The following is a 27,846-nucleotide window of genomic DNA, read 5'->3' on the forward strand; positions in this document are numbered from 1 at the left end:
TAATTAGTGTGTCTGTGTTGTGACAATTTTGCCGTAACATGCAAGCCTTTGGATGAAATTACTTTGTGATCTTGTTTGGTATTGGTATCTGCTGTCCTTCATATGGGCATTGTTATAGGCCTATGGCCCACCTGTGTGTCACATGTATGATATAGAGTTATCAAACTTGTCTGCCTAATCGCCTCTAGGTATTGCTTTGTACCAATTAGGGAATAGCCATCTTTTTGTCCTACTCGACCCTCCGTGTATATCTATTCTTATGGTGAGACCTTTCACTGGCTGTGGGTGTTGTGATTGCCCTGGCAGCACACTTGCCTCTCAGGACCTGCCCCAATGTCTGATTGTTCACATTGACCTATTTGCAATTGTTATGTGGCATATCCTATGCATGGCAATGTTACGATGTGATATGGATGTAGACATTGTTAATGTTTCTAGCTGATGTTGGGTAATGTGTGTTTAATTGGATTGCCCTGTTTATAGTATCAATGTCCTATTTGGTCCTTTGACTGTGCAGGTGTATTTCAGTGACCAGTTGCATGTGTCCCCTCCTCAATGTTGTTGTCTGAGCAGTATGACATTTGTGATGTTGCCTTGTTAGCCAGGCACGTGAAGGACCCTGACATATGCAGCATGTGTGTGTCCTTAGTGCTGTGTGGCTCCTATTGCTGTTTACTTTGGCTGATGTATGTGTCAACTATGGGCATTGACATTTGAGTGTACTGGTGCCTTTGTCTTATTTCTGGAGATTGTTGCAGATGTCATCCTCACCCCATAATTTAGGTATGTATGTTCCATGGGGAGGTTACTGCCATTGGCTACTATAGCTGCACAGAGATCAGAGGTGGTAGTGTCAACTGTTGTTGCAGTTACATTGCAGTTGTTGTTTTGGCTACTGGATTACTGATAGGGACTTAGTTGATGTAGGAGGTATGTTGGATGACGAGTGCCAGGATGCAAGTTTGACGTAGTGGCCTTCCCACCTGTCGAGGCTTTCCCTTAGCTCCATTGTTGTCATGACAGGATGCCCCCATGGGACTGTTGTTGGTGTTGTGTAATGTCGTGCCCCAGCTTCTGTCTGTGCAAGCCATGCACCCCTGCCGTGCCCCTTTACCCATGCCACTCCATATATATGCTGACTTACATGCATTGTGTAGTAGGTATTCCCCACCCCGGTTGCAGTTAACATTATTGCATTATAATTCCCCATGCGACTTACCCTGCATGTGCGTTGTCTCGTGGTAGTCTGCGCTGTCATGTCCTTGAATCCCTGTGACGATCTCCTCAGGGATGACGGCTGCGACCATCTCCTCCATGTGGTCCAGGGCCTCCTGGTGTGCTGGACTCCCACCTCCAGTCTGCAGTGCTGCCTTCCTGTTCCTGGTCATTTTTTCCTTTGTCCTACGTTTGCAGTCATGCCAGCGTTTCTTACACTCGGTGACTGTCCTGCGTACTTCAGCCACACTGTTGATCTTGTCAACAATTTGTTGCCATATGGCCTCTCTCCTACTGATTGGCAACTTAGAGGTGATGAACAGTTGGTGCTGGTGTTCCGTCACCTCTTTAACCAGGATTTCCTGCTCCTCTGCACTGAAGCGACACTTTCTTTTTTTTCTATAAATGTCCTGGTTCCTGTATGGATCATCCTGGCTGGTTCCTGGTCTGCTGTCATCTTCCTGGGGTCTGTAGTGGCATCTGGGATCCATTTTGGCTCTCCTCTGCTGAAAGGGCAGTGTTGGCGGGTATTTTTGACGCTATTGCGTAAAAAAAACCGGCGCTTTCTGGGTTGCGCTGTCGTAAATCGACCCACAGTCATTTACGTCGCGTTAACGTCATTTTCCTTTACGACTTGACGCCGTGATGTGCGTAAAAAAAAATTACTCCCACCTGTTGGTTGCGCCGCCGTGCGTCAAAGTATAAATTTGACGCCCGCACGGCGCATCGAAATGGCATCAGCCGGCGGTAAAATTTTTGACGCAAAACTGCGCCGGCGCAGCTTTGCGTCAAAAAGTATAAATATGGGCCTTAGAGGCATATTTACTAGAAGTGGGGCAGCGCGGTTGCTGTGCCAAAAATGGCAGTGTCAAACTGCATCACTTCTAAAACGGAGGGATGTGTGGTATTTAAAAGAATACAGCGCATCCCTATGTTTCCTCCTGCGGAGGCATTAAATTAGCTGACCAGCGCTAACGCAGCCACCCTTGTGCCATGGTGCAAGGATGGCTGCGCTACAGGGGAGATTGTTTTTGTGCAGAAAGGGACATAAGGTCTTGTAAATCTGGAGATGCATCAAAATCCATGGGTGTTCCATAAAAACACTCACTGCAACACCAATGAAATGCCTACCTAACTCAGAGTACGGCAACACAGCAATTTGCACTGCCTTGCCTTACTCCATATTAATGAGGCCATTCAAAGCCTTGCAAAGTGGCATTGTGTGGTCTCATAAATATGACACAACGGTGGTGCAAGGGCCTTATAAATATGGGCCCTAAAGAACAATGGGGCAGACTTATGGCAAGTGGCACTGCACTGAGTGCAGTGCCACTTTCCCTGCACCCGTTAGCGCCCCCTACCACCACCATGTGTGCACCATGGCGCAGGGTAGGGAGCAATAGCATCATTATTTTTGACGCTATCAATGTACTCTGCAGGAGTAGCGCCAAACTGTTCGCGCTACTCCTGCAGAGTACCTAGGGACCCATTCTAAAGAATGGAAGCCCCCTTTTAACGGCTGCTCTGAGCAATCGTTAAAAGTTCGGTAAAAAATGGCGCAAGGAAATCTCATAGATTTCCTAACACCATTTTTTTGGCCCCCAACGGGGGAACGCTCCTTTGCATACATTTTGCCTGGTGCAGGTTCAATGTCTTTTATCTAAATCTAACAATAATTTCCCCACAAAGCGAGGGTCACGAAAATTAACCACTATACAATCTCCCTCTTCTTATTCCAAATATCCCACCCATCGAACTCGTCTTGCATATGATTTCATGAAATAATATATCAGGTGTGCATATATATATTGGCATACAATGTGACACTTTGTTACGTAATTCTGGGCAGGTCTTGACAATGTTTGATCCCAATTTCGGAATATTTTTAAGTATAATTGTATATGGAGTCGCATCTGGGGGTAGTTGTAAAACCTCCTTTGCTGATCGAACGCTATTCCCACTCTGCCGTTTATGATTTACATCTAATTGCCTCACTTGATTAGTAATAGGGGCCTTTGGTTGAGATGATTCTCTCTGTGCAGAGTGATAGTTTTTCATACCTCTTTTATTAGAGTCCACATACCCTGTCATTGTAATGTTCCTTGTACCTATAGCCACTTGATTCTCGATCAAGACGATATCAGGACGAGATTTTTTAACATTAATCACCATGTTAACACTTTTTTGTATCTTGCGTACACGTTCTTTTATCTCATTAATTTCTAGCAATACTTTGGACTCTATATTGCCTAATTTGCTATGTAACGTCTTAAACAAAGTTTCCATACTTTTTGATAGGAGGCCATCATAGCCTATTGGTGCGGTTAGCGAGCAGGGGGATACGAATAGAATAGGGGTGCCTGCCCCAGATGAAACATTACACATGACTATTAATCAAAATCCAATATCCTGAGTTGTAATGGTAATGTTGAGATTGGCGGAAGGTCCTTAACAAGGGACTCAATTACCTTTATACATTGGAATATAGCTGGGGTAAGAACTAAACTGGCTGATAAGGAATGGCAGACCATATTAAGTTTGTCACATATAATCTGCCTACAAGAGATATGGCACACAAGTCCTTCTTTATCGAAGGATACTCCGCATTTATTACACCAGCTTCCCCCTCATCTAGCAGGGGGGCTAAAGGGGGGTTAGCAACATTGATCTCAACATTAGTACTGTCTGCATTGGTGAAATCCTTCCTTGACCAGTTTTTATATCTCTGGGTAAATGGTACTATAGGAATTGTACTAATCAATTATTATAATAACAAATTTGATGATACAAAAAAAGCAGTAGCATTAACCCTCCAGGATGATCTACATCTATTTCTAAATGATATAACATCTACATACATAGTAATATGGGCCGGAGATTTTAACATTGGTGTGTTCCCGAAAAGGCATGTGGATTTACCGATGAACGGGGAAACGCCCAGTCTCATTTTTTACATAATAATTATGGAACTATATTGAATGAAATAATATTTTGATACGATCTGGAACTGGTGGAACAAGAGAGGGCCAAGGGAGAGAAGCATCCAACGTTTAGGGGAGGAGGGCATTTTTCAACTATTGACCATATATTAATCTCTAGGAATAATGTTGTTATGATTGAACCACTAAAGATTAAGCCAACTATATTTAGTGATCACCCCCCTTTGTCACTTACCCTGAGACTAGGTAAACCCTATAATATAGGAGAACGATTAGCAACAAACATAGGAATACCAAGGGAAAATGGAATTGCCATAAAATGGACTGGTATAAATGAAATAGTCCTGATGATAAAAATTGTGACTCGACATAAACAAGAAATTTTAATATGAACAGAATTTAATTAAAGTCCATTAGAGATCTTTGCATCCTTCAATCAACTTAGCAATGCCATTTCATAACCTAAAAGTGACATTCGGTGGGCTGGTTTGATCGTAATTGCTCACAAGCAAGTCAGGAACTTAAGCGAGCCCTACAGGCTCGACCAAGAAATAGGGAAGAAGTCATTACCAAACGTTCCAGCTATAAATATGCACTGGAGACTAGGAAGGCACAATTAAGAACAAGGGCATGGGATAATCTTGAGCAAGCAGCGGCATTGAGAGATAGTACCCTATTTTGGAAAACCATTAACCAACCATTCCTAAAAAATATAGATACACTTGAAATTACTGCACATGTTCCATCAGCGGACTGGCTCTCCCATTTTGGCATAATAATTAATCCAGACCATTTGACTATGCAATCATCGAATACTGGATTCATTGAGATCAAGCCGCCCTTTCTGAAAATGATTAGCTGAGAGGAAGTTAGATCTGCCCTGGGAAGATCTTCGAAAGGGAAGGCACTGGGTCCCCACTGGGTGCAAGTAGACGCTTACTGGACATACATTAATCTATGGTGCCCTATTTTGACCCAGGTTTTTTTTTTGTGTGACAAAGGGATATATTTTAACTTCATGGACAGAAAGTATAATTGTTCCTATTTTTAAAAAGGGAAACAGAGGCGACCCTAAATGCTATCAACCTATTTCCCTTTTAGACTCTTCAATCAAATTATTAGGGAGAGTACTCCTAGAAAGATTAGAGTCTTGGGCAACCGATAATCAGATACTTACGGAGGCCGAATTGGGATTTAGACCTGAAGTTGGTACATTGGAATAGTGCATACATCTTAACCTAATAACAAGTAAATACACAATAGCTAAAATGGGCCATGGGTTTCTCTGCTTTGTAGATCTTAGCAGCGCTTTTGATTTAGTGAATCATGCAAAGCTGTGGAAAGTTTTAACAGATCTGTGTGCGCCCCTAGATATAATCATTTTTTTGGGCACAGTTGTTCAATCATTTAACAGCACAAGTGCGGTATGGAAGAAATGGTGAATGTACTCCAGGCCTTAGGATTTGGAGAGGCATACATCAGGGCTGCGTTTAGCTTCCCTTCTATTTTCCCTCTATATCAACGGGGTAGATGCCCACCTACAAAATATGGCAATTGATACACCTAAAACAGGGGAATGTCCTGTCCCAGTCGTCCCATATGCAGAGGATGTGCAAACGTCATGTTGTCACAAACCACAAATGGGGTGCAGGGGCTGACTGAGGGCTTTGCAGAGTTTATGGAGGGTAGAGATATGTGCCTGAATTTGAACAAATCAGTTGTAGTGACTTGTGGCCCGGGAAAGGCCAGAAAGAAAACTTATTTTATTAAGGGTCACAAATGTGAAGAGGTAAATAGTTTTACATACCTGGGTGTGCAGTATTCTAATAAGAACCACTGGAACCAACACCTAGAAATAGCTAAGATGAAGTATATAAGTGCAACAGAGCCGGTTGTAGATTTTCAAGGAAAATTAGTAATAAACCCCTTAGGGAAATGCTACAAATTTATAGAAGTAAAATAATTAATAGTATCACCTATGGTTCTGTCCTTCCGAGATTCAGTCATTACAAGCATTAGAGAATAAATTCTGTAGACTACTTGCTGTGTCAAATACCACTTCTACTTATATGGTACATAAGGAATGAGGCTGTCCCTATGCGGAAGACTTAATATATATTAGTGCCTTACTGGCATGGCACGACATCTGGTCTAAAAAAGGGACACAATTTACAAAAGAGATTATTAAAGACTGCCTTACATTAGAACATTGGGTCAGAATTCCATGGTTTGTGCAACTATAAAAACTGCCGAAAAGTAGCGATCTGGACTCAAATCTAGATGATCCAGGCACCATTCTTCGACTCAGCAAAAAATAATTGAAAAACCAACTAATGGAACGGAGAGAAAGTGACAGACCCAATAGAGAATGTAAGAAATCAACAGTAGCACTCTATATGACTGAAGCCACCAAGACTAGTCAAAATTATTTATTAATAGTATCAAATATTCAAGAAAGATTTTATTTAACTCAAATGCGTTTTAGGACATTGCATTTTTAGTGGCTTTCCCAAAGATGGGGATATGGAGTAAAAACTTACCAAAGTGTCCCAGTGCGGAACGATTTTCACAATCCACGATGCACTTTATTATATCTTGCAGATTATATCATGATATCAGGAAATGTTTTTTAAAACCTTTCTTTGCTATTAACTGTTGGAAAATGGGTTATTGGTAAGGGCAGGTAAGTACCTATACTCAGCAATAGGCCACTAACCTCCACTTAGGTCCAGTTAGGTCTCAGTAAATTAAACCTAGCTCAACCCTTGGTAGCTTGGCAATGAGCGACAAGGCTTAACTTAGGAGACAAAGCGAAATCATTCAAAAATCACAAAACAGTAATTAAATAAAACACAGGAAACAGTTTAAAAATCCTGAATCAATTTATAACAATAGGAAATATTTTTCGCTTTAAAATTACACCAAAATGAATAAAATCAGATAAGGGGAACTGGAGTTATGATTTTTTAAATAATTAATGCTTTCTAGCGCATAGAAACAAAAAGCGCCAATCTGGTCGCACCTCGACAGGTGCAAAGTCAAAGTTTAAGGCCGAACGCGATGGAGCCCGGCTCGGCTACAGCCCGCGGGAGACCTTGGTCAAAAGTTTACCTTAGGACTTAGGGCCATATGTACGAAAGCTTTTCCCCATAGACACAGAATGGGTAAAAGCCTTTCGTACATCTGGCCCATAGTTGTTTTTCTGGAGATTTTCTTCAGCGGGACAAACCTGCCAGACCAATCCAACCTCCTTGAACTCTTCCTCGGATACGCATCGCAGGAGCCCTCAGTGGAGATTTTTACCTTAGGACTTAGTCGTTTTTTCGAGGTGAAAATCCTTCGACCAGGGCAAACTTGAATCTTGATCCGACGTCCTTAGAGCCCTCTTCGGATACACTGCCTGGGAGGTCCCAGGCAACTTCCTAGGTTTAGACTTAGTCACTTTTTTTGAGATTTTCTTCACTGGGACAAACCTGCAAGTCAGGCTGGTCGCGGTTGAGGCAAACTCTTTTTTGGCCACTGGACAGTGGTCAGATGGTTGGTATCTTCAGGAGTTGGTGCAGGGGACTCTAGTTAGCAAGTTTTCACCTGTAGTAAACAGGGAGTCCCTCCTTGAACCAATTGAAGCCAGGCAAAGTCCTTCATGCGATGAAGCCCAAGTGCGCAGCTGGTGCAGTCCAGGGGTCCAGCAGGGCAGTCCTTCTTCTTCTGTAGTTCTTCCTTGTTAGGGATCTGAGGTGTGGGTGCAGGTCTGCCAGTTTTATCCTTGCTCCTTGGTGAAAAACAGGGGGGTCCTGGTTCTCCAATCAGGGGCAGCGTCCTTCCCCCCGTGATGACCACTTCCTGGGAAGTGTGGCAAAAATCAATCCCAGGGAGCAACATTCCTCAAAAATCCATCATGACTAAAAGTGATTTTTGGAGGTTACATCTGGCTGAGCCCACCCACTGGTGTGGATACAAATCACACCCCTCTACTGCCCTCTCCTAATCTAATCAAGGGGGAACCTAATTGCTGGGTTGCTTCAAATGTCCTTCCCTGCTTTTGAAGACCAGTTTGGCAGCCCTCCCCGTTCCTGCTTCCCCATCTGCTGAGGGAAGATCTCCTCCCCCAGACACATCTCTTTGTGCTGAGCCAGGCCACTTCACACTTCATTAAGGCAGCCTTGCCAGGCTGCCAGAGGCTGGCCAATCAAAGCACAGCAGCAAAAACACTGCAGGGTTGAAGTTGGCAACTTTTCAGGTAAAGTTTAAAACTCCTTACCTCAACAAGTTATATTAAATCCCACAACTGGAAGTTGTGGGATTTATTATAACAATTAATTTTATACCAAACCTGTGATATCTGTTACTTAAGGGGACGTTTAAAATTTAAAATAAGTCTCCCCATTCTAACCTATAGAGGTCATTCACTACAATGAGGGAAAAACAAATTTGGCTGTTTTATCTCACCAGTGTTTATAAAACTATTTGTATAAGGTCCCTGCTTATAGTTACATGGCACCCAGCCCTAGGGGCACATAGGGCACACCTTAGGGGTGACTTATATGTAAAAAAAAGGTAGTTTAAGGCTTTGGAACGGAACTACTTTTAATTCCAAAGTCGAATATTTGCATGTAACTTTAATTTAAAAGCAGCCAGCAAGGCAGGCCTGCCTTTAAAATGACATTGGGCACCTCAGCAGTGCACCTATGGGTGCACTACCTATGCTGAGGTTCCTAAACCTACATGCCCTACCATATACTAGGGACTTCTAGGTAGGTTGACTTAGACAATTATAATTAGCCTAATTTGCATACTGATTTTACACAGAGCACAGGCCCTGGGACTGGTTAGCAGTACCCAAAGCACCATCAGAGTCAGGAAACCACCAGCAAAAAGTGGAAAATGGGGGCAAAAAGTTAGGGGGCCTCTGCAATCAGCTCTGTTTTCTCACATTAACAAATTATTTTATTGTAGAAAATCTCTTAATTATTTATGTAAATTGGATACTAAAGAGAAATGTAATGCAGTGATAAAATGTATTCTATGTGCTATAGGAGAGAGGAAAAAACGTATGCATCTAGAAATCCTCCGTTATGAGAATGAATAATAGCCAAATTGCTAAAATGAAGGTTTTTATTATTAAAGTGTAGAAATATGTTTTGCATGTTATCTCTGTTTTTTTCTTTTAAAGAAATTGTATATCTTTTTATGGAGTAAAATCTGAATAAAGATTGATTTGACTTGACTTGACTTGCTATTTCTACTCAAGTCAAGTCAAGTCGAATCAATTCTGCAAGGCATTTTCCTTCTGCTATGTGTGCTGCAGTTTTTGAAGTGCAGCACACATAGCAGAAGGGAAATGCCTTGCAGAATTGTTTCTGTGCAAAAAAGTGTCTCTTCCTTCACAAAAGTGATCCTGTTTGCAATGCAGACACCCTTGAAAAAGTACGTCAGGGCAAGGAAAGAACAGGAATGCACCGTATCATGGCAAATAGGGAGCATTCCTCTCACACAGCGCATCACAGCAAGGCGGCTTGCTCCGTGAAAGTCTGATACTATTCCCCATGATGTTGTCCTGCTCTCACTCCTTCACATATAGCTGAGGTGCACGAAATAATAGTAAATTTACCTCCACATATATAGTAGGGAAAAACCAAAACAAAATGCCCCTAATAGCTGTCAGGTAAAATATCGCGCAACTTGTCAACACTACAGTCAGAATAACATACATGGCTAATTTAAGGGGGAAAAGAACTAGGACAGCACCGCAAGTCTTCTTGCTGTGCTGCCCTATGCCAATGTGAAAGGGCAGGAATGCACCATATTTTTGCAATATATTGCATTTCTGTCCTTTCCTCCTGCAATTGCGCAAAACTGGCTGCCTCGTGTCAATGCAGGAAACATTGCACCATGGTGCAAATGTGTTTGTGTTGCATGCAGGATTGTTTTTGTGCAGGAAGGGGCACCTTACTGCACAAAAACAATCCTGAGAGGTGTTCTCCACTCGGTATGTGTGCTGCACAATGCAGCACACATGTAAAGAGGAAAAAACGATGGGAGGCGTAAGGTTTTGGTGCTTCTCCAGGTTTACGTTATTAGGTAAATCTGGGGCAGCATCAAAATCCATGGATGTTGGGTGGGAAATCCCACTGCAACGTCCATGGAGCACCTCCCTGGCACACAGTAAGGCAACGCAGTGACTTGTGCTGCTTTGTCTTACTCCATATCTATGAGGACATTGAAAGCCACGCAAAGTGGCTTTGCGTGGCCTAATAGATATGGTTGAGCGGTTTGCTCCGCTGCTGCGTCAGAAAAAATTACTCAAACCTCTCATAAATAAGCCCCTACGAATCGATATCTGCATCATTCCTGAAAGGATGTCACATCTAGAAAAAAACCTGCGCTGGGAAAACCTGTGAAAGGCTCGTAGGGCTGGGTAGAGTGTGTGTTACATGACAGATCTGCCTCTACAGTAAAACATTGGTAGTCTTGGCTCTGATTGAATTATTTAAGGCTTGCTTCTCAAAATCCTGGCTGGGCTGGCGAAAATATAGTTATAAGTCAGTTTTGTATCAGAAAGGCCCAAATTTACAAATATTTGACGCAAGGCATGAAGGGAACTTGCTGCTCTGTGCTGTCTCAAATGGAGAAAGCAGGAACGTGCCATATTTAGTAAGATTTGGCACATTCCTGCTTTCTCTCTGCTGGAGTAGAGCCAACCCAGGCTCCTCTGGTCAATGGTGAAAGGGTGCTGCATTACAGGCAGGGTTATTTTTGTGCAGAAAGGGACGCCTTTCTTGCGTGACATAATGGCAAGGGCTTAGTAAATCTATCCCAAGTCACTATTATTTATTTCATTGAGATGCAATCAATGTCTTATTCATCTAAAAGATCTTCAACCCAGACATTTCATGGTCTATGTTTTGCGTGGACAGGAGTTGAAGGCATGCATTTAAATGCTTTCTACAAAGTAGCAACACATCAAAAATGTAACATTAACTCTTACCCGTATGAATTAATTCCAAAAATAGAAGGATGACATAAAAGCCCCTGCGACGAATCAACCTTCGGCAGCAGATCATATGGAAAACACTGAACCAAAGCCTGCATGTGTGCTGAACAGCGCTGCATGAATTCCACCATCTTCAAGAAAAATATGACATGTTATTCTTTTCTCTAACGAGAACACCTAAAAATGCATTCAAGCTTGTTTGAGGAGAAAGCAGGATAGTAGAAACTCTTCGAGAACACAGAAAGGCACAGGAACAAATATATCCGTCTGAATGCAACGTACAAAATGACTACTCTTCTTAAGAAACTGCTTAAGAATGCTCCAGGCATAACAAAAATATTAAATAGTTATGGAACAATTGGAGAATTTCACAGAATTTAAGGACGTTTAGGCAAAACTGACTGCAAGAAAAGCAAAAGAAGAGGACCTGACTATATCGGCCCCTGCAGATCAACAGCATGTTTTTCGATAATGTACGAAGGAGGTTGGATGGAGGATGAACGTAGGTTTTTTTGCTTTTTTTTCAATAGTAGTAACTATGAACGTAAAATTTCGACACACGACTTAACATCTCTTTGAAATTTGTAAGAAAATGTCATACTCTTAGTCTGAAAGAGAGAAGCAGCAACTGGATCTTTGTGATCTGTAGAGCACTCAGGGGCGGCTCCTCCATTAGGGAGGAGGATCGTCACCACCGACAGCAGCAACAGCTACAAACTTTTTACCAAAAAACAATAATAAACTGTATTTGTTATTGTTTGTTGGTAAAAGGGGCAGGTCCAGAGGAGTGACGAGCTCTGAGGGGGTTTGCATAGCACTAGCCCTCAGTGCGCATGTATGTTTGGTCGGCCGTCTATAGCCGGCTAAACACACATGCACAGTAGGCTTTCTCCAGCCCAGCAACCCAGCCAATTCTGACGCTGCTCTGAGCTGGGAGCCTGTGGAGGTAAATGTCATGTTTTTTATTTTAAATGTAATTTTGATTTATGCCCCCCTGAGTGCTTCCCCGCCCCTTCTGCTCACTGCTAATTGCTATGGAGAGCACTTACAAGAACAAAGTGGGACTGTGACTAGAGGGTGGAAACCTGAAGCAGATGATAGCACAAGAACCTAAGTAAAAAAGATTTACCTGAGGACTGCGCTCCTTGCCTGCCATGAGAGCCCAGGCATGTGGGTTCCTTCCGTCATTATCATGGAGTCGCAAGTCTCCTCCTGCCTCCATCATCTTACTGAGAACAGAATGATTTCCCGAAAAAGCTGCTGCATGCACTGGTGTGCTCCCATCATTACAGCGGCTGAAAATGACCAACATTGATTAATATATTGGAAAGCATGATCTAGGCTGCAGACTTTAGAGTTTAGAAGGGTAGAGAGCCTCAAACTGAACAATCTACTTCAAACTATGCGTGACTCCCAAATTAGTTTAACAATATTGAAGCGATTTTAATGAGACAGAGCAGGATACATCTAAATAAGATGGCTGACAAGTCAAAATGTGCCACAAATGCCTCACTGATTAGCGTTAAAACTATGCAAAAACTTTGAAAGTTGGATAATCCATGAGGCTAATTCAGAAATGGCACTGAGTTTGTGTCACAAAAGGAACACAAACCAGCATACAGTATTGTTTTGGGATTTACTTTACTTTTCAGCACAAATCCTGATTTATGCTGGCAAGTTGCCCTAAGGTAACGTAAATTAGCCTTTTGTGCCCCTTTTTTGTATGCTGCGGCAGCGCAAGCAGCCCCCTACACTGTGCCATATTTACAAACTGGCACAATGGGACCATTGCAGCAGTTTGTAAAGCCTTGTGCCACGTTATACCTGTGCCAGGTATAGTGTATGCAAGGTAGGTGTTCCTGGGTAAAAAGCCACGCAGAACTGGCACAGTGAAATTTACTACATGTCACTGCGTTGTTTTGCAATTTCACTGCATCAAAAATGTAAACCTAGTCAGAGCAGGCATTAAATTGACGCAGGGCTTCTTAACATTGGAGCCTTCCTTCCTTTGCTGGAGTATCGTCATGTTTTTGACGCTAGACCAGCAATGTGTCACTTTGGCGCCACAGATGCATCAGAATTTCTGACACATCTGTGGAAACGTGCACCATGGAGCTCTGTATTGTAAATACAGCGCATCCATGGCAGGGCAGTGCAAGAAATCTGACGCATCCGAGCTGATGTTTCAGATTCATGTAAATGAGGCCCTTTGAGTCCCGCGTGTGTTCCACAGGAGGTACACAGGCGTTACCATGCAACCAATTATGGATTTTAAGGCAAAGCCATCTCCACTATCAAAAAGGTAGAAATGACTTGGCTCCTCCTGGACCGTAGGGAAACAGCAGCCCTCATCCTCCTGGACCTGTCCACCATGTTTGACACTGTCTCCACCACATCAGGGTTCAAGGAAATTGCCTCATACCTCACCGGCAGAACCCAAAGGATCAGTCTCCCACCGTTCACCTCAGAGCCCAAGAAGATCATCTGGTGAGTCCCACAAGGATCGTTCCTGAGCCCAACCCTGACCCTCTTTACAACCTTCATGACCCCCTGGCCGTCACCGTCAGATCACACTGATTCAACATCATCTCCTACACTGATGACACACAGTTCATCTTCTCACTGTCTGAAGATCCCTCCACCACAAAAGCTTACTTCCACAGATGCATGATGAACGTGGCGGACTGGATGTAGGACAACTGTCTCAAATTCAACACCGAAAAAATAGTCCTCCTCTTTGGGAACAACACCTCGCCATTGTCTGTCACACGTCTCGGTCCCCCACCCTCACCCCAACAGACCACGCCCACAACCTCAACATCATCCCGGATAGCAAGCTATCCCTGAAGAAACAAGTCAATGCAGTCTTATTCGCCTGCTTCCACACTCTACGCATGCTACCCAAGATCTTCAGGTGGCTACCAGCAGACACCAGAAGGACCGTCACATAGGCCCTCATCACCAGCAGATTGGACTACAGAAACATGCTCTGAGTGGGAATCCCCACACGCCTCCTAAAGAGACTACAGATAATACAGAACTCAGCTGCAAGACTGGTACTTGACCTCCCCAGAAGGACCCACATGACAACCCATCTCAAAAAACTACAATGGCTCCCGATTCAGAAGCGATGGCAGTTCAAGATGCTGACCCACGGCTGCAAGGCCCTGCACAACAAAGGACAAGCATACATCAACAAATGCCTGACCTTCCACCAACTGACCAGATACCTTCGATCAGCTTCCCTCTCCCTCGCAGACACCTACGGATCAGTTGTGCCAACGGCGGAGGACGCTTCTTCTCGCACCTGGCATTAAGGCTTGGAACAACCTTCCCCTCACCTGAGGCCTGCATCATCACTTTAGCGATTTAGAAGAGAACTAAAGACCTGGATGTTAGAATGACCATTCCTACAAGCAACAGCATACAGTTCCAGAGCCTCGAGACCCTCACGGGTGAATTTTCATGCTCTATGTTTGATTGATTGATTGAATATGAACATCTCTTCAGGTGCAAAGTTTGAGAAAAGTTATTTTTTCTCTAAACCTTTCCAGAACTGTACAGCAGACACTTAAAGTGTGAAAGGTATTAAACTATCTCTAAGCATAGCAATTTGGAGTCTAAAGGCACCTTTCCAGCACAACACCAATGCCTGATATAAGAAATCGGGTTACTGGTTGAGGGGGATGAAACCCTACTCAAGCAGCCACCATAACCCCTGTTATGGTGAAGTCACAAGCAAACAGCAAATGAACCTGTGCTCAACCCTAATAGCTTGGCACAGAGCAGCCAGTCTTAACTTGGAGGCAATGAGTGAAGCATTTATGCAACACTTCAAACTGTAATAATGTGAAAATACAAGTAAATAAAAATCTCTCACCAATTTAGAAAAATAGAGCACAATTGCATAAATAAATCAAGACAAAAAAAAAAGAAAAAAAACAACCAGTAGAACCTGAGATATTACATTTGAAACATTTAAGTGAATACAGCACCAAAAAACTAAAAGCACAAAGCCTCAGCTGTGGTTATCTGGTCATGCCGGACAGGAACAAAGGGCCAGATGTACAAACCATTTTCCTAGTCGCAAATGGGCCTATTCGTAGAATCGTCCCGTTTGCGACTAGTAAAATGCTTTTTCGGATATACAAAGCCCAAACTGCAATTCGGTAACTTGTTACCGAATCTCAGTTTGGGTTTTGCGATTCGGTATTAGGAAGGGGCGAGTCAAGGGCGTGTCAAGGGCGCCCCTTCCTAATACGGAATCTAAATGATATGTACGATTGTTTTGTGACCATGAATGCTGTCACAAAACAACCGCAGTTAGCACCAATTTCAAATTGGTGCTAACCCATTCTCACAGGGGACCCCTTTCCCTTTGTGAATGCACACAAAAACATTTTTCAGAGCAGGCAGTAGTCCACCGGACCACTACCTTTCTCTGAAAAAATGAAAAAAACTTTTCATTTTTGTTTTCGAAATGCATTCAGTTTTCCTTTACGGAAAAAGCGCTGCATTTCAAAAACATAATACTGCTTTATTTAAAAGCAGTTTCAGACATGGTGGTCTGCTGACCCCAGCAGGCCACCATCCCTGTGAGTGCCACCATTCCCAATTTGGTAGCGAATTGCGACCTACCTCATGAATATTCATGAGGTAGGTCATTTGCGACCTCATTGAGAATTTCAGACAGTAGCAAAACCGGATCTTCGTACATGTGGCCCATAGTCACAAGTTCAAGCCAAATGGATGGAATGCGGGCCAGCTACAGGCACCCAGTTAGGACCATTGAACAAGAGCACCACAAATCCTGGTTGCAGAGTATTGCAAAGTCCCACGCTGATGCTTCATGGAGCAGAGGCCATGCGTAGTTCTGGTTGGAGATGTGTTGTTCAGTGTTGATTCAGAGGAGCTGCAAGGCTGCGATGCTAGGTCCTGCGTTATTGTTGAGAAGGCTGTTGACGAGGATGCTTCCCACACCCACAGGTTCCGAAGAAATTGAGGAGCTTGCAATGGGGAGTCCTGCATCTTCAACGAGGGGCTTGCAATGCGAGCGCCTGCAAATGGGATGTGTGCTTCTGAGGCGGTTCAGATGAGGCTGCGGGCTACAAAGGTTATGCAAACTCCTTGCGCTGGGAAAGTCCACGCAGCAGACGCAATACATTGGTTCTGCTAGGGGTTGCACAGTGCACCAGAGGAGATGTGCTGGTTCTGCTGGGTCACCATAGGGGCTGCAAGAGCACCTTCAGGCTCACTTACAAGGGTCCAGGACTGGGGTGGCACCACTTGGCAGTGTAGGACTCACAGTTGTGGGGTTGAGGTGCTCGTTACAAGAGACCAGCCCTTGGAGTCACTCTGGTGGCCCTGGATACAGGCTGCAGCTCCAGCCCTGCTCGCTCAAGTAAAGGGAGGGCAGGGCAGCAAATCAGCACAGCAGGGCAGCAGTCCTTCAGGGCAGCAATCCAGCAGAGTGGCAGTCCTTTCAGCAGCACAGCAGTCCTTCCTCCTACAGTCTTCCACAAGAGTTGGGGGCCTATTTATGAGCCGGTCTGTGCTGCTTCAGCACCATGCAGTGTGGTGCAGGAGCGACATAAGCCTTACATGTGATTTTTGAGCCACAAAAGGCTACTTTGTGTGACCCTGAGTGGCTATATAAATTCAAAGTAAGGCAATGTAACGCAAATCACTGCATTGCCTTACTCTTTTACTCTGCCCTGGGAAGGTGTTCCATGGGTGTTGCATGGGTGTTCCCACAAAACTCCCATGGCGCATTCCCAGATTTACCATACTGGTAGACCTGGGAATGTACCAAAAAGATACACCTTCTCAGGTGAGGCGCAATGAGGAGAAACATCATTATTTCTCCTTGTTACTTTCACTTTCTATGTGTGCTGATAAATGCCTTTCTGGATTGTTTTAGTGCAAGTTGTTAATTCCTGCACAAAAACTATCCTGCATGCAACATTGGCACCCTTGCACAATGGTGCAAGAGTCTCTGCATTGGCACTAGGCTGCCAAAAGGGCGCCAGCGCATGGAAAAAGGCAGGAATGCTTCGTAAAAACTATGCATTCCTGCCCTTTACCTGCTGCACTGCACTTCATGACAAACTGGCAAATAGGCCAATTGGGGTCTGAAGTGTTATATTTATACTTGTTGCCTTCTTTAAAGTGAAGAAAGATTCTAGAGAATTCCCTTTTAAATGCTCAGTTTTCCTGCCTTACCTGCCCTGGTTCCAGACTAACTATAGTGTACGCGGGCCTGTGCCCACTTCATCTCCCCAATCTAATGTGTGTGGCTATCTAGGAGTAAAACAGAAAGAACAACTGTTAACTACACCCAGTCATGTGAACCAGAGACAGGTTGCAGGCACTGAGGGGCATATTTATACTCTGTTTGAGCTGTTTTTGCGCCATTTTATTTGGTGCAAATTCTGTGTAAACTGTGTACAGTCTAGCGCCACAATATCGGAGTCAGCGTCATTTTTGGATGCACCAATACACCTTGCGTACTTTTGCGACAATGATATGCAAGGTAGACATTCCCCTCCAAAAAATGACACCAACCCCCTAGTGCCATATTTAACTCCTGGTGCAAAAACGATGCACAACTAAGAAGCGGAGCGAAAAAATTATGTAGACCTCGAATTGCGTCACATTTTAACGCCTGGGTCAGACTAGGCGTTAAAATGAGGCCCACACACAACTACTTAAGAAAAACTCACAGAAGCAACATTGGCAACCCACAGGACAAGATGTAAGTGTTACTGCTCCAGTTTGGGACACATTGCAGAGGACAGCAACCAGAGCAGCTCCCTCCGCCACAACTGCATCAACCACCAGCACCACCACAGCACCCACAAAGGCAGCGCAGGAGGAAGGAGAGGATATTCTGGAACAAGACCACCCTCCTTGGCCTCAGGGAACAAGATCTCATTAGGACTTACCGTCTCAACCAGCCGTCCATGCTACGCCTGCTGCACCACATTGAGCCAGATATCACAGCCAGGCTTTTTCTATTTTGTTCACTTTACTCTGCTCCTAAATATGTTTTTATATTACCCCTTTTACGTAAATTACAAATTACTTCTCATAAGGATGCATTGTTCTATGTTCAAAAATTGGCATCTATACAAACCTGTTACTCTGTCTTAAATTTTATCAGATCTGCTATTGCCATTATTAAACAATACGAACTGGTGGAAGCAGTTATATATTAATTCAAGTCGTAATAGTACAAGATTTTAAATTGATTTCTCAATGCTTATTTTATGCTCTTTATTGTATTTTTTATCTGTTGTTTATTTATGTTGTTTTTATATACCATTCTGGTTCCTTTTAGGTACAATCATGGATAAGCTGATATAAGTTATCACAATCAGTTATGTATATCGGTTATGTGAATAATGTCCTTTTACTATTGTTTCACATTTCTTTGTATTTGTTTTTTAACCACTTTTAATCTTATGTATAATGAATTTGTACTTTTATGGCATTTTGCCGAATAAAGAAATTTGACTGACTGACTGACACAGCCAGGCTGCAAACACTACATAACATACCACCCATCACAAAGCTGCTAGCTGTCCTGCACATGCTGGCAACTGGCTCATTCCAAACAATGGGTGCACTGGTTGCTGGTGTGTCACAACCATCTTTCTCGGTCTTCCTGCTGAAGGTATTAGATGCAATCATCTCCCTGACACCCCACAACATCTGCTTCCCCAATACCCAGCAAATGCAGCAGACCAAACAAGGCTTTTATCAAATTGCTGGGTTTCCGCATGTGCTGGGTGCAATGGACTGCACTCATGTCCAACTTGTCCCACCTGCAGCAACAGAACACTTATACAGGAACCCGAACCATACGCATTCCATAAATGTGCAGGCCATAGTGGACCACCATTGGCTATTTACGAACATTGTTGCCAAGTATCCTGGTAGTATCCACAACGCCTACATATTCATGCACTGCAGGATCAATAAACGCTTCCAGGATGGCCAATATAGGAATGGCCTACTCGTGGGTAAGTCAACAAACCTAGCAATATACACACACACACAACACCCCTGTAGGACACACAAGACATACACCACAACAAAAACACATGGCCAGAGTAACTCAGATGTGCAGGTAATAACACATATGCACCATGCTGTAGTACAGCTCAATCACTGCACATCATAAACACATACACCCACATGTATGTAACACACCCACAACTTGATAGGCACACCACGTAAAGGACAGGTGGAGCTATGTCCCCTTTGCTAACAGAAGATGTCCACAAACCACTACAAGTGCCCACAGGTCGGCTACTAAATACACTTCACACACACATTACATCAAACAAAGAATAGCTCAGTAATGTCAATGGCATACACCGTGGTCATGTAAAGAAAGTTATAAATAGGTATAGCTCCACTTAAATCATGCTGTGCAAGTCTCTGGCAGAACATACATCAAATGCCAGACAACTGGTTCCAATACCAACTACATCTCATCTACACATACCTGATTTACCTGTAGTGTGCTCATACATCTGTCTGATGCATTGGGTCACACACGTAGGAATACCAAATGCCCGGCCATTACATACCATGTGCCAAATTCATGAGAAATGGTACCACACCTACTTAGTGCCACCTCACATGCACCACTTACTGACCTCCTAACACCATCATGTCTGTACCATAGGCAATAAATGGTCCACCATGGGACAGAGTCATTGTCATACAGTGAAGATCATGGATGCCATAGTGGGATCCTGTAGGAGTAGAGAGGACATTACTAACGTTACATGCACTGTGCTAAGGGCCACATTTGTAAAGTAGCTGTGCTCCATCCCATAGCCTGCACTGTGCAAGTGTTGACAGTATAAATGCTGATTCATGTATTGGAAGCTAGGAAAACACCGGTAGTAATGTTGATCATCCTTAAACCATCGGATACACACCCTTGTACACCTGATGGGTGGCACAACAATCATCTTCCACTCAAGACCACTAAAGGCCATATGTAAGATACTAGTGCCATTGTCATGCTCTGCACAGTATGTACAAGGTGGCATCAGCCCACTCTTTTGTGACTTGATGCCACCCTGTAAATAGGGCCCTCTCCCACATAGCACTTTGCGTGGAAGGGGAATGCAATGTGTGTTGCTGTAGGTGTGCCCCGGCAAGACACATAGCATGATGACACTGCCCCAGATGTAGGTGTCTCCTAAAACCTGAGGTAGTGCCAACATCAAACACCACCCAAGTGGTGGCGTTTGCAGGCTGCAATAGGGAAATATACTTTGATTTGTCCTCATATGAATGTGCCACCTATGTGTACTGCATACTGCTGCACACACAGAAAGAGCATATTACTTATGAAGATAGTTTATGTTGAGGAAGGTGTCCCTTCCTGCACAGATTCAATCTCCCCCACAGGGCAGCCATTCAAGCACCCTGGTGTGAGGTTGGCAGTGTTGGTGCACGGCTGCATATTTAGCGCCGGTGCAGGGAACAACAAAGGTTTGCCTTGTAACATATTACACACGCTGCATTCCTGCATAGTGAAAATGACGCAGCACGGTGCTGCCAATTTAGGAGCTGTGTTGCGCTCTGTCATTTACCCTTTAATATGGGCCTAAGTGTTGCACTGCATCTGTACCGCCACATGGCAAAACGGCTGGGATAGCTAGGCTTTGTAGGGCTACTATGTTGTCTTTACATCTGAGACCATTGTGATGCAAGGATGTGCCAGGTCCCCTCTAGAAATAGCACACTGCAACAAAAATGCACTACACAGCACACAGCATATACATACTGAGCATCAATTAGAAATCTTAATTATATGTCCCAGGTCCTTGAGCCAATACCTAAGATTGTCATGTACAACACAGTGCAAGTAAATTTTAGCACAAGGCCAGGAACTCATACCATACCACAAACACGTCTGATTCACCAATCCAACTTCAACTAACAACTGCCATGCTATATACAAACCTGTTTCAAGCTTTAACAACAATTTTCCTCTCTTACCTTTGCAGCAGAACGGGGTTATGGCATACAGTCGTGGTTGATTACCCCACTTGCTAAACTTAACACAGCAGCACAGCGTGCCTCGAATGAGGGACACCATCAGACACGAAATGTGGTGGAAAGGACATTTGGCATCTTCAAATCCAGATTCAGATGCCTGGACCTGACAGTAGGCAACCTCCTTTATACCCCACTCATTGTGTGTAAAATAATCATCACGTGCCATCCTGCACAACATTTGTGTGCGAATGAACATGCCGCTGTACGACCAGGTTGCACTCCCACCTGAGGAGGAGGAGGAGAAAGGTGCTGACAATTTGGAGGGAGTACACCGGAAACAACAAATTGTTGACAACTTTTATACATAAAAACCACAGAAATCACCCTGTAAATATTGTAAATAAACACTTCTCATTTTTTCCCCAATTCTGCCTTGGTCTAGTCACTCTCCAGTACATTTACCATTGGAATGTGACTCTAACCTCAGGGAGCATGTAACAAACACTAAACTGACAAGTATTGTAGCAACATCATATGTGATGTAAGTGATCATACTGCCTCCATCACACATATCACTCACAGCCTAATTACTGGTATGTGACAACTGAAGGACACAATCCATGGACCACTACATATTTTGTACATTCACGCTGCCAACTTGCAATTTATTAGCCCATCACACCCAACTACATAATGGCCTAATAGGATGTATGCAAGGGGCCCACACATAAGGTAGGGGATGTCAAGAAATTTAACTTAAGTAATGTAGGAACTGAACACTGTCACAACTCAGTGTGATAGTTCAAGGGCTGCATGGAACATGTGTGACAAGGGGGGGACTGCATAGGTAACTATGGTCATCAAGATTTGCCCAGAGATAGTAACCAATGGAAGAAGTAGAGCCTGCACAGTCTATACATGGGATAATGCCCTGCCACTGCCATGGGGCACAGCCTTGACACAGGGTAAACTTGACCTCATTTATTGCACACACAAGTCTGTGTAATGCACATTGGTTTGAATGAGAAATAATGCAGCTAGGGCTGCAGGTTCCCTTTACAAATACAACTATTGACAAGACCAATGAGTTAATTCCACAATGCGTGATCAAAGCATAGTCATGGTGGACTGTAGGCAGCGTGTGTTACACTCACTATGTACCAAAGATCAACACTTGTCAGTCAAATATGCTGTCTTCACACATGTCTCCAGAAAATACATATGTAAATTCGGAAACAGATGTGTGGTTGTATCTCCTAGGTAGTAACACTTAGCCCATCATCAACAATGCCTGACCTGTGTTTGCAGCTTTAACCCCCTGGGTGCCTTGGACGAGGTGATCTCGTCCCAGCACACGGTTCCCGTGTGCCTGGGACGAGATCACCTTGTCCTGCACCCGGCCCACGGGGGGCGCTAGTGCTCCCTGTGGGCCCCCCACCCACACCCCCCGGTCGGGGATGGAAGGGGAATCCCTTCTCCTTCCACCCCTGACCCCCCCTCGGCAATCTGATGACGTCAGCGCGCTTGAAGTGTTGCCGAGGACGCGCCTGAAGCCATTTGCTTCCAGCGCGTCGAGGGAAAGGACCACAACAAGGTGAGTCCTTCCCTTTTTGGGGGGGAAAACAGACACGGAGGAAAGGAAAGGGTTTTTCCTTTCCCCCTGTGCCTGTTTTCAGTAGATTCCTGCTCCACGATCGCGGGGAGCAGCAATCCCCACTAGGCACCAGGGATTTATTTTAGCTTTATTTATTGGGAGCGATCCCCTTGGGCAAGGGTCGCTCCTATTGGGGGCAATTTTTTATCCTATTTCGGCCCCCCTTGAGGCAGATCGGCCGATTTTTCACTGCTCTGCGTAAGTCTTACGTGTGGTATAAAAAGTTGGCCCTACATTTATTTCATATAGCATCTTTTAATGCCTTTATTGTGTCTAAAGATTGTTCACCTGAGTCAAGGATGACATTTGTTAAATTTCAGGAGTCGGTGATAGAGCCTTATTGTCGTGGAACAGGCAAGAGTTCCTAGAGTAGCAGTGGTGGAGGAAGTGGCTAGATTGAAAAATCGCCACTTTCCAGATCACATTCCTCCCACTTCCAAGAAAGACTTACCCACTAAGAAATGTAGAGTATGTGCCCGGAGAGGCATCCGGAGGGAGAGCCGGATGTACTGCCCTGATTGCTCTTCAAAGCCTGGGCTGTGTGTGCCCGGCTGTTTCAGAAATTACCACATAAAGAAAAATTTTGAGGAAATACTGTGAGCGTAAACTGCCTATTTTATATTTTCGTATGTTCAGTTTCACGGTTGGCACTACTGTCATATATTTAGTTAGAGCTTTTGTGTTTGTAGTTTTGTACTTATTTTATAATTAGTTAGTGGTTTCTTTGTTGATTATAAACGGACAAAAAAAGTGATGGCGGTGTGCGTGGGGTGGCGCTTGGCTGGCGGTGTGCGTCAGGTGGCGCTTGGCTGGCGGTGTGCGTGGGGTGGTGCTTGGCTGGCGGTGTGCGTGGGGTGGTGCTTGGCTGGCTGTGTGCGTGGGGTGACGCTTGGCTGGTGGTGCCAGACAAACGTCAGTCCACACACCCCCATCAGCTAGTGTGACCGCTGTATCAGGTATGTGGGCGTATGTAAGTGATGGGCCCTTGAGTGGCGCTGTCTGTCGATGCAAGTGTTCTAATGTGCTGGGCCCGTGGCTGGAGGCGTGAATGGTCTTGTGTATGTCATGTATGAAAGGTATGTGAATGGACTGTAAAACGGTTGGTGCCTTGACGCGGCTTTACAGCTGTGAGTCATTGGTTCAGTTTTTTGGCCTTTCAGTTATTAACAGTGTATTTCACTTTTGTGAAATCTCTTGTTAATAAAATTTGATCTACTGAACCATCACTCACCCTCCGCTGTAATCAGGCGTCACAGCACACTTGTGACACGCTAGGTCTCTCAGGTGGGACCCCGATGATGAAGCATGCCACCAACTTGGTTGGTGGGTGAGGGGTCTTTTTCACATAACCTAAGTGCGTTTCTTTTCACAGTTTTAGTGTTTGGGACATCACAGACATACGTGGACACATCAAAATGATATATTGCAAAACTACCTGTGTTTGGGGGGGTAGGGGGCACCTATGTTTTTGGTCGTGGGTGCGGCCTTCATCTAGGGAAACCTACCAAACCCAGACATTTTTTTAAACTAGACACCCCAAAGAGTTCAGGGAGGTGTGGCTTGCGGGGATCCCCCAACATTTTCTTACCCAGGCTCCTCTGCAAACCTCAAAATTTGCTTAAAAAAGCATATTTTCCTGACTTCTTAGTAGGATCACCGCTCCAGCACAAACTTCCTACTCCCAGCGTTCCCCTCAGTTTTCCAAGTAAAATGACACCTCACTTGTGGGGGTGCCCAAAGCAGAGTCAGCCTAAAGATGTATAAAAGAAGAATATGTCCTTATCAACTCGCTGTGCTATCCCCTCTATCTCTACAAGTTTTTGGCCTTATTCTGTTGCAGGCACCTGGCCACCCACACAAGTGAGGCACTATTTTCATTGGGAGACTTGGGGGAACGCTGGGTGGAAGGAAATTTGTGGCTCCTCTCAGATTCCAAACTCTCTGTCACCGAAATGTGAGGAAAAAGTGTTTTTTTAGCCAAATTTTGAGGTTTGCAAAGGATTCGGGGTAACAGAACCTGGTGAGAGCCCCACAAGTCACCCTGTCTTGGATTCCCCAAGGTCTCTAGTTTTCAAAAATGCCCACGTTTGGTAGGTTTCAGTAGGTGCCGGCTGAGCTTGAGGCCAAAATCTACAGGTAGGCACTTTGCAAAAAACACCTCTGTTTTCTTTGAGAAAATGTGACGTGTCCACTTTGTGTTTTGGGGTATTGCCTGTCGCGGGCACTAGGCCTACCCACACAAGTGAGGTACCATTTTTATCGGGAGACTTGGGGAAACGCTGGGTGGAAGAAAATTTGTGGCTCCTCTCAGATTCCAGAACTCACTGTCACCGAAATGTGAGGCAAAAGTGTTTCTTTAGCCAAATATTGAGGTTTGCAAAGGATTCTGGGTAATAGAACCTGGTGAAAGCCCCACAAGTCACCCAGTCTTGGATTCCCCTAGGTCTCTAGTTTAAAAAAATGCACAGGTTTGGTAGGTTTCCCCAGGTGCCGGCTGAGCTAGAGGCCAAAATCCACAGGTAGGCACTTTGCAAAAAACACCTTTGTTTTCTGTAGAAAAATGTGATGTGTCCACACTGTGTTTTGGAGCATTTCCTGTCGCAGGCACTATGCCTACCCACACAAGTGAGGTACCATTTTTATCGGGAGACTTAGGGAAACGCTTGGTGGAAGGAAATTTGTGGCTCCTCTCAGATTCCAGAACTCTCTGTCACCGAAATGTGAGGAAAAAGTGTTTTTTTAGCCAAATTTTGAGATTTGCAATGGATTCGGGGTAACAGAACCTAGTGAGAGCCCCACAAGTCACCCCATCTTGGATTCCCCTAGGTCTCTAGTTTTAAAAAATGCACAGGTTTACTAGGTGTCCCAGGGTGCCGGCTGAGCTAGAGGCCAAAATCCACAGGTAGGCACTTTGCAAAAAACACCTTTGTTTTCTGTAGAAAAATGTGATGTGTCCACGTTGTGTTTTGGAGCATTTCGTGTCGCAGGAACTATGCCTACCTATACAAATGAGGTACCATTTTTATCGGGAGACTTGGGGGAACGCTGGGGGGAAGAACGTTAGTGGCTCCTCTCAGATTCCAGAACTCTCTGTCACCGAAATGTGAGGGAAAAGTGTTTTTCTAGCCAAATTTTGAGGTTTGCAAAGGATTCTGGTTAACAGAACCTGGTGAGAGCCCCACAATTCACCCCGTCTCGGATTCCCCTAGGTCTCTAGTTTAAAAAAATGCACAGGTTTGGTAGGTTTCCCTTTGTGCCGGCTGAGCTAGAGGCCAAAATCCACAGGTAGTCACTTTGCAAAAAAACACCTCTGTTTTCTGTAGAAAAATGTGATGTGTCCACGTTGTGTTTTGGAGCATTTCCTGTCCCGGGCACTATGCCTACCCACACAAGTGAGGTACAATTTTTATTGGGAGACTTGGGGAAACGCTGGGTGGAAGGAAATGTGTGGCTCCTCTCAGATTCCAGAACTCTCTGTCACCGAAATGTGAGAAAAAAGTATTTTTTTAGCCACATTTTGAGGTTTGCAAAGGATTCGGGGTAACAGAACCTCGTGAGAGCCCCACAACTCACCCCGTCTTGGATTCCCCTAGGTCTCTAGTTTTCAAAAATGCACAGGTTTGCTAGGTGTCCCTAGGTGCCAGCTGAGCTAAAGGCCAAAATCCACAGGTAGGCACTTTGCAAAAAACACCTCTATTTTCTGTAGAAAAATGTGATGTGTCCACGTTGTGTTTTGGAGCATTTCCTGTCGCAGGCACTATGCCTACCCACACAAATGAGGTACCATTTTTATCGGGAGACTTGGGGGAATGCTGGACGGAAGGAAATTGGATGCTCCTCCCAGATTCCAGAACTCTCTGTCACTGAAATGTGAGGAAAAGGTGTTTTTTTAGCCAAATTTTGAGGTTTGCAAAGGATTCTGGGTAACAGAACCTGGTGAGAGCCCCACAAGTCACCCCGTCTTGTATTCCCCTAGGTCTCTAGTTTTAAAAAACGCGCAGGTTTGCTAGGTGTCCCTAGGTGTCGGCTGGGCTAGAGGCCAAAATCCACAGGTAGGCACTTTGCTAAAAACACCTTTGTTTTCTGTAGAAAAATGTGATGTGTCCACGTTGTGTTTTGGAGCATTTCCTGTCGCAGGCACTATGCCTACCCACACAAGTGAGGTACCATTTTTATCGGGAGACTTGGGGAAACACTGGGTGGAAGAAAGTTTGTGGCTCCTCTCAGATTCCAGAACTCTCTGTCACCGAAATGTGAGGAAAAAGAGTTTTGTAAGCCAAATCTTGAGGTTTGCAAAGGATTCTGGGTAACAGAACCTGGTGAGAGCCCCACAAGTCACCCTGTCTCGGATTCCCCTAGGTCTCTAGTTTTAAAAAATGCACAGGTTTGGTAGGTTTCCCTTTGTGCCGGCTAAGCTAGAGGCCAAAATCCACAGGTAGTCACTTTGCAAAAAACACCTCTGTTTTCTGTAGAAAAATGGAATGTGTCAACGTTGAGTTTTAGAGCATTTCCTGTCCCGGGCACTATGCCTACCCACACAAGTGAGGTACCATTTCTATTGGGAGACTTGGGGAAATGCTGGGTGGAAGGAAATGTGTGGCTCCTCTCAGATTCCAGAACACTCTGTCACCGAAATGTGAGGAAAAAGTATTTTTTTAGCCACATTTTGAGGTTTGCAAAGGATTCGGGGTAACAGAACCTGGGGGCTCACCCCGTCTTGGATTCCCCTAGGTCTCTAGTTTTAAAAAATGCACAGGTTTGCTAGGTGTCCCTAGGTGCCGGCTGAGCTAAAAGCCAAAATCCACAGGTAGGCACTTTGCAAAAAACACCTCTGTTTTCTGTAGAAAAATGTGAAGTGTCCACATTGTGTGCTGGAGCATTTCCAGTCGCAGGCACTATGACTACCCACACAAATGAGGTACCATTTTAATCGGGAGACTTGGGGGAACGCTGGGCGGAAGGAAATTTGATGCTCCTCCCAGATTCCAGAACTCTCTGTCACCGAAATGTGAGGAAAA

The 27,846-nt window shown here is 44.4% G+C and overlaps 1 protein-coding gene across 1 annotated transcript in view; it reads right to left on the reverse strand.

Moving 5' to 3' along the window:
- Nucleotides 1-27,846, reverse strand: part of TEX14 (testis expressed 14, intercellular bridge forming factor) — a 1,009,455-nt gene that overhangs the window by 836,515 nt on the left and 145,094 nt on the right. The window contains exons 3-4 of the mRNA XM_069221587.1: nt 12,278-12,443; nt 11,143-11,279 (exon numbers count right to left, since the gene is read on the reverse strand). Of these exons, the coding sequence (XP_069077688.1) occupies nt 11,143-11,279; nt 12,278-12,443 (303 nt within the window). The remainder of the gene's footprint in view (nt 1-11,142; nt 11,280-12,277; nt 12,444-27,846) is intronic.

The sequence above is a fragment of the Pleurodeles waltl genome, chromosome 3_1 (assembly GCF_031143425.1).
Source record: "Pleurodeles waltl isolate 20211129_DDA chromosome 3_1, aPleWal1.hap1.20221129, whole genome shotgun sequence".
NCBI lineage: Eukaryota > Metazoa > Chordata > Amphibia > Caudata > Salamandridae > Pleurodeles > Pleurodeles waltl.